This window comes from Gossypium hirsutum, chromosome A05 (assembly GCF_007990345.1).
Source record: "Gossypium hirsutum isolate 1008001.06 chromosome A05, Gossypium_hirsutum_v2.1, whole genome shotgun sequence".
NCBI classification, from domain to species: domain Eukaryota; kingdom Viridiplantae; phylum Streptophyta; class Magnoliopsida; order Malvales; family Malvaceae; genus Gossypium; species Gossypium hirsutum.
The window spans coordinates 13,597,466-13,605,521 of NC_053428.1; the positions used below are offsets into that span (position 1 = coordinate 13,597,466).

General features: G+C 28.5%; 1 protein-coding gene across 1 annotated transcript; it reads right to left on the reverse strand.

The window, feature by feature from the left end:
• Positions 1–316: 316 nt before the first annotated feature.
• On the reverse strand, positions 317–3,562 carry LOC107958369 (protein TIFY 11B). Its single transcript, XM_016894122.2, is given in 7 exon segments — positions 317–807; positions 1,077–1,134; positions 1,251–1,564; positions 1,738–1,933; positions 2,108–2,156; positions 2,158–2,291; positions 3,523–3,562. Coding segments are annotated over 7 exon segments (930 nt in total). The 3' UTR covers positions 317–668.
• Positions 3,563–8,056: the final 4,494 nt, after the last annotated feature.

The following is an 8,056-nucleotide window of genomic DNA, read 5'->3' on the forward strand; positions in this document are numbered from 1 at the left end:
CCTTTAGCTACCAATCACGGTAACTTAAAGTTGTTATCAAATTATACATATAAAGAAATTGAATCCATCACTGTTTGCTATTTTCTATTCAAAGTTCCTGGTAATGGTATGGCGTATTTCACGTAATTTCTGCTGCTGAAGTATCCGTTGCCTGTGAAATTTCAGCACGTTCTTTTTCCTTTTTTAAAAGAAATTTATTCTATGAAGAAAGATTCTTTTGCTGGAATGGGTAAAATGTCTCAAAATTTCTTTATATATTTTGGCAGATATTTTCGTATATGTTCGAATTTGTGTAGGATTTAAGGTACGGAAAAAATAGAAAATTCAAGTAACATTACTAGAGATAGAACTTGAATACATACTTGGAACCTTTTCTTTTCTGATTCATCAATCTTGAAACCATTTAATGAAGTTGTTATCTGCTTTCTATCTGGTTCCCTACTTGCCAACAACAATAACCAAACAATGGCGAAGTTCCACCGTGAAGACGATAGAAAACAGTTTCTTGTGGTTTTTTTTTTCTTTTCTTTTTTTCTCCCTTCTTCTAGCTATCAGTGGATGAAACTCGAACAAAAAAGGAAATCAGATATTAATCTGATTGTAAACAGAAGAACCTTAAACCTATATTCACTAAGGTGGTCCTAAGTGAAGTGAAAAAATGTATGTTACTATAACTTGAGATCAAGATCTCTTGAGGCTTCTTTCGATGATTGACCTTCCTCGTGAGATGATTTGTTTTCATTGGGTTTAGGTGGTGGAGTCGATCCTCTTGCGTTGTTTACTTGGTATGGCGCTCTTGCTGTTGCCCTGAATGTGAAGCCAATGGTGACAGTTTAGTGATGCAATTTATCCCGAATCAAGAACAAGTTAAAATAACAATACCAGATCGCCTTTATCTATATCTGGTGTTTGAATGTTTGATGGAAAAAAGTAAAAAAATAAAATAAAACAAGGCTTCATCATAGTTTGCAATCTAAGGCACTAGATCTTATTGTATTCTCAGGGGGAACTAAGCAGTTTATATGAAGCTTTAGCAACATCCAAAAGTTTTCGAGTTGTGGAAGAAATTTTCTTACCTTTCTTTTCTCTTTTCGAAAAACTTGTGAAGTGAATTTCTTCTTGCAATTCGAAGATCTGCAAAGAAGCAAGTAAAGCAAACAACTCAGAATTGGTCATTGATGGTTAAAAACTTGTAAAGTTTTTCCAATAGAAACTTGCAGGAATTGATTCGAGGCCACATTTTCAATTACCTGAAGATCCTGAACCGCCATATTGATGCCACTCAACGGAAGAATCATGAGGGGGAGGAGGACTATTCCCAGTCGCAGTAGCAACATTCAGGTCTGGAATTTCATGATTGCTGGGCTCGATTTGGACTATTTTAGACTTAACTTTTTCCATGACAGTATCAACAACACCACCGCTTGCGGTTGAGCATCCATGGCTAGGTAATAAGTCCATGATTTCCTTGAACTTGTCAGCTGGGAAGTCATTAAATACTGCCACTTGACTGCCAAAAAATATGGTCATCTGGGAATTCTTTGGTTCCACTTTTGCTGGTTTCCTGAATTAAACAACACTATATCTTAGTTCCATAGACTTTTTTTAACACATTTCTGTCAATCCTATAGCGATTTTTTAACAGCAAGGTAATAAACTTGCAACGATTGATCGAATAAAATATGCTTGAAAAGATCAAACAAGGGGCATCTGAAATTCCAAATATCTAACACACACCTGAAATCTGTCATCCTGTTGGTATCTTCCTTGGAACTGGAGACACCAAAACTCCTAATCTCTGGGAAAAAACCACAACGTTTCGCATTTGATTTCGATGTAGATGCCCCGAGATTCGGTTTTAAACTCTCATAAGAATTTTCCATGTTGGGCAAAAAGTTCTTCGTCATTGTTTGTTGCCTAGATGTTTCAATCCCTGCAACATCACCAAACAAAGAAATATAATAAAACACCCTTCTTCCCATATCCAAGCATCCACATGAGAAGAAAACAAAAACCCAAAAATTTCTTCATAGAAATCAACCCAGACAAGAAAGCTCCCTTTCTTCAACAGCTAACAGAAGCCTAGAAAGAAAGTAAAAGAAGGTACCTTTAGATTCAGGTTTTGAAGCCAACCGAACGCTGATACCCCCAAGATTTCCTTTTTTCTTTCAAGAACTGACTGAGAAGATTGACAAAACTTGCTCTCCCGAGAGCCTTCCCGGATTTTTGGCCTGATTGGACATTGCTTCTTCTGCTTCCTTTCCTTGTTGTCGGAGAAGCTCTCAAAGTTTCTTACAAAAGCTGAATAAAACGACTGTCAAGGATCAAGTTTCATGGTATAATCAAAATCATTTTGCCAGCCACTCAAAAGAGATTTTCAGCTGAAAGAGTATGACAGCCTTCTCCAAAACTCACCACTTTCTTTGAATCTGATGGGCAATGAGTAGTCCTGCTTTTATCTTGGAATTATGAGAAAACATTATTTGTTTTTTTGATTCAAGAGCACGTTTTTTTTGCATTAAGAAAAAAAAAAGTTAAAAATAAATATTACAAAAAGACTAGTACTAGTACTATAATAATGTTAAGCCTTTAAAGACTTTAGTGGAAGGGTAAAGCCAGAGGGTAATTGGGTCGGAGTTTCCTTGCAATTGCCTACCTTACCATTTTTCCATGATTGCCCTTCGATTGTCGACCTTTGTGTTAAACAAAAAACTTTAAAATTTATAAATAAGGAGAAAAATAGCAATATTAAGTTGTCCGGACTGGAACCATAGTTTTGAACACCATGACATTCCTGCGTATTTTTAAAAAAATATTTTTATTATTTTATTACATATTAAAATATATGTCTCAGTAATTTATTTGTAAAGTATACAACAATATTCCTTAAAAAATACAATATATAATGTGAGTACCTTTTCACTTTTTTTTTAATTTCTTTAGCAAAAATTATTAGTTTTTCGTTAAAAAAGTTAAATAAATTCTTTTTATATTTTTTTAATTGTTTTACTCACTTAGTGACATGGTGAACGTGCATAACATTAATCTATCTAAAATATTTGAGTTTACAAGTAGTTTGATAAACTAAGAAATTAAATGAAGAGTTTTTAATATTAAAATACTATTTTAAAACTATTTAGTATATTAATAAAAAAATTAAGAAAAGCGAATTAAATTGTTCCATAATAGTAAATCTTTTTGAAAAAAAAATATTTATTTCCTATTTTTTATTTTTTTAAACATATATTTGAAATAAATTATTATTTTATTTTTTCTAAAAACGTAATAGTTTATTTCATAATACATTTTTAATATAATTATTTTTAAAAATAATTTAATACTTTTACATAAATAGTTATGTACCTATTTATTATATTCAATATTTTTGTCTTTGGTCTTTTTTATTAAATAAATATTTAACGTTGTTATGAAACACATCTAACAAAATAAATTCTTAAATATTTCAATACAATGAAAACTTTCACTGCCTTATGGAACACAAATTTTGCATTTCTCTCTTACTTTTGTATCTATCACTATCCAATCTAAGTTTAATTGCCATTTTACAAATCTTAACTTCTAAAATTTGCGTTATACTCATTTGAATTACGATGATTAATGTATTGAAAATTAATAAAATAAAAAAAATTATAAAACTCATCAAACACATTTTTAACGGTACTAATAAAGTCTTATCAACTCAATAACTAAATAAAAACAAAAACCAAATTTTAACAAAAATATAATATAATTATACATTAAAAAGATTCACATACTGATACAAAATATTTTAGAGTTTAAAAATAAGTTTGAGAAAATGACATTGAAAACAAATAAAATTTTAATATAAATATATATAATAAGACATATTTTATCTTTTTAACTATATCTGTAGAGTTTACCATTTTCATAGATAAACAGAGTATAAAATAATGAAAGACGTGATGAAAATTTAAAATTTCATAAATATGTTTTAAAATCTATAAATAAATAAATTGGATATTTGTGCCTACTCAAACTTCACCTGCGAATTCTTCACCTTCCTTGATAATTATCCTATACTAAACCTAATATATATTAATCTTCTCACACTTCTTTTTACCTTATTCCAAGGGCATATCAAATTAGATAACTATTTAGAAAATAAATCGAGTTTCAGATTATTTAAAGAATTTTTTTTTTCCTGTTTGTGTTGGGTTCTTTGTGCAAGTAACATGTGCTACTCATTTAAATTTTTTTTTTAAGATTAATTGAATCCCACGTGTCAACATCATATGAAGCTGCCACATTAAATATGAGTCATCGTTAAAAAATGTCTTAGTCTTTTTCTTTTTTTTTTAGATGTGTGGCACGCATTACTTATACAATAAACCTACCATCTGGCTTAGGGATCATTGTTCATCTACTACTCATTCTCTCAATTGTTTAACTGTTTGTATACTGCATAATTATAATTAATCATTGTCTTTATCAATACAATATTGGTGAGGGGTGAGAGATCAATACCGGATCGTGAGATTAAGTCAAGGGAGATCTAATAAAAGTTCTAAAAGTTTAATGAAAGTATTATATATTGGAAACCGGTAATTCAGATATCTTAAAAGGATTTAGACCTCCGGCACATGATCTAAATGGACTTGACTCAAAAGAAGTAAGTTCGTGGAGATAGCTCGCGAAGAAGAGTCTGCGAGAACACCTTGCTGGGTGTTTGCAAGCTTGACAAGTCGTCTAGACTCATGACCGACAGGTATGGAGCTCACTGAGGATGCCAGTCCCAGAATAAAAAAAAAACGGCGTGCTCCGTAGACAAACGTCCAGCAAGCTATAGGCACGCAGGGAATGCTAGCACCAGAGTCAAGGAATGTTAGTGGCGTAGGCCCCAAGGCCGAGACAAAATAGTGGGTCATACTGTAAGTTGTAATAGTACCAATAATAGTGTGTATAAATACCCCCAATGTTCCTCTCTATACGAAGCAAGAAAACTATTACTCAACAATTTTTTTTAAATAGGGATCTAATTAAATTTTAGTGGAATTGTTGAGAATTTAAAAAAAAAACTAGAGCCTAATTAAATTTTTCAAAAGAAAAAACTTTAAGAGAGAAATCAAAATTTTTCAAAATATTAAGGAGCTAAAGCCCTCCGGAGCCCTTAAGGATTTGTCTCATTGGGATAATAGAGTCTAAACATGTATCATCTATGTGCCAAACCAAAACTCTACTCTCTCTTCCAAATTATTTATGTGTCTTGAGCTAATATTTAAAGTTCCAACATAGTTTGTGTTACCTTCAATCGAATTTTAAGTTAATTGTGAATTTATTAAAAATACTTTAGTTTTATAAAGGGGTAAATATTATTTTAATGATATTTTTGTCTTTTATGTTTTTATATAAAATCTAGAAAATATACATTAAATTTGTTACTAGTCCTTATACTATGAGATAATTATGAATTTAATCATTATACTTCAATTTGTTCATTTTTCCAACCGCTGTACTTTTAGAATTAAAATCGCAGTCCCAACCAAATGGTAGCTATAAATTTCATTAAATTAAATTATGTCATGTGAGCTTACTATTTTTACATATTACTAAAAAACAATGAATAGATTTAACGATTGTTATTTATATTAGGACTTGATTTTTGAAATTTGAAAAATATAGCGACTTAAAATAAGCTAATTGGAAAATATTGACTAAATTTACAATTTTATGCATAATATAAGATTAATAGAATAAATTAACCAAACAAACATGAATTTTTTTAAAAATTTTAAATTAGTAAAAGTAAAATTACATTTCGAACCTCTACAATTATAAAAATTTGTTTTAATCATTTAAAAATTATAAAAATATAAACTATAAAAAATTAAAAATTTTATTTAGCGGTTTTGACCTCACCCTTGCATACGAATAAATATTTTTTTTTATTGATTCTCCCACTCAATGTTGTTGGGTTTTGCAATTTGCATACATTTCACATGCTGTACTCCACCCGGTTTTATTTAGATAAGAACAAAAATAAAGTGATTCTGTTCATTCATATGTTATTAATATAGCACGCACTGTACAAATGAAAAAAAAAGGGTAAAAAGACATATTGTAGTCTATAGAACATCAATAGAGCTTTTCTGGTTATAGTAAGATTGAGTTGTTAGGAATAAAAATATTTTAAGCTCAAATATTATAAAGTGTAATTATTTTTTTAAATGTATTTTTGAGTTTTAAGTTATGAAAAATATTTTTAAGCAATCAATTGATTTTTTTAAAAAATTAAAATTTTAAAATATTTTATAAATTTTAATTTTTAAGAAATTCATATATTTTTATTTTCAAATAATTAATTAAAATATTTTATTCTATGTCAACATAGTTTGTAAATATTAATTTTTTCATTCATTTTAGATAAATTGACAAATAACACAAAATTAAAGTTAAAAAATAAAAAAAATTGCAAGCTGAAATGAAACATAAAAACGACTTCTTTATATACAATTAAAATATATAATAAGTCATCATGTCAAAAAAAAATTTATGGAAGTAGTTTTTAACACCGTTCAATTTCGACTAACAAACATTATTTTTTGAACCACCATTCAATTTCGACTAACAAACATTATTTTTTGAACCATAATTACATTTTATTTTAATTAAATTTAGAGTTAAATTTTTATTTTTAAAAACATAGGACAATTTCTCTAGTATTTTTCCTTTTTAATAAAATTTAAAATTTTGCATTTACCTAACAACTACAATGCTCAAACCTTCGTTCTTGTCATTTTGCATCTCTGGCCGTCCCATCCCATTCATTGGGCCTAAGCAAATGAGGAAAACGTGCGTGTACATGTAAGGATCCACTCAACTCATTGTAACGCTCAAATTATTTTATATGTTTTCGTATTTTTTAATAATTCAATAATAATATTTTATATTTACAAAGATATAATGCACATTAATTTTTAAGTAAATTAAATCAATGGTTGTATTGCTAAATATAGGTGGATTCCTCATTTTCAATTATAATCGAAAGAAAAAATTATACTTGATTTACATAAAAAAATTTATGTAATAAATAAATTTATTAAAATTCCACATCAAATGGTAAAAATAAAAAATTCATACGTATGGTATCTTTTGTTGAAATTTTATTATGGACAATTTTTTTTAATTTTAAAAAATATAAAATACACTTATAATTAAATAATTACTTTGAAAAATTATTAATTGAATTTGGATTCAATTAACAAGTCACATCAAAGATAGATATATACAATTAACATTTGTTCAATTTGGGCCAAACAATAAGTAATTTTCTGAAGTGCAAAACATTTGATGTAAAAAGCTAAGGGAGGGATTCATTAATATTTTAATTTTATACTTTCTCGTATATTATATATGAGTAATATTTTAATAATTTAATTATTATATCTTGTAGTTCTACAGTGCATGTCAAGATTTTATTTCACGACAGCATTCTAAATACCCGAGACGCTATGTGTGAGAACAGGCGGTGGCTTCTTGCCTAGCTTTGTAGGTGTAGGCTTGAAAATTCATAATGACAAGGAATGAGTTAACGTTCATGTTTTAAATGTTTGTAGCGAAAAATAATGAATAAATGTAAAGCAAGGGGTAATAAGTTCAATAATTGAATATTGAATTCCTGGAGAAAGCAATGAATACTCAAAGAAACAATCGTTTCAAAAACAGTTAATTGAAAAACTTCGAACAAGAAACCAAAATTGGTTGAAAAACGATGGCAAAGAGAAAACCATAATTTGAGATTGGAAAACAATGGTTTGTTGGGTTACTTGTTTAACGAATTTAGAAAAATAGAAATTTAATTATTGAAATATTATTGAAATAATTAGAACTTTAATTAGTTGGGCGAAGCAGTATAGTTTAACTCATATGAAGAAATTAATTGATTAATAAGACATTGGGCCAAATATTTAATTAATAGGTAATTATTGTCTTTTGAATGCTAATGGGTGGTCAAACTTAATACAAATATAGCTTTTGTTGGGGGGGGTTGCGAAAACATAATAGAGAATGGATCATT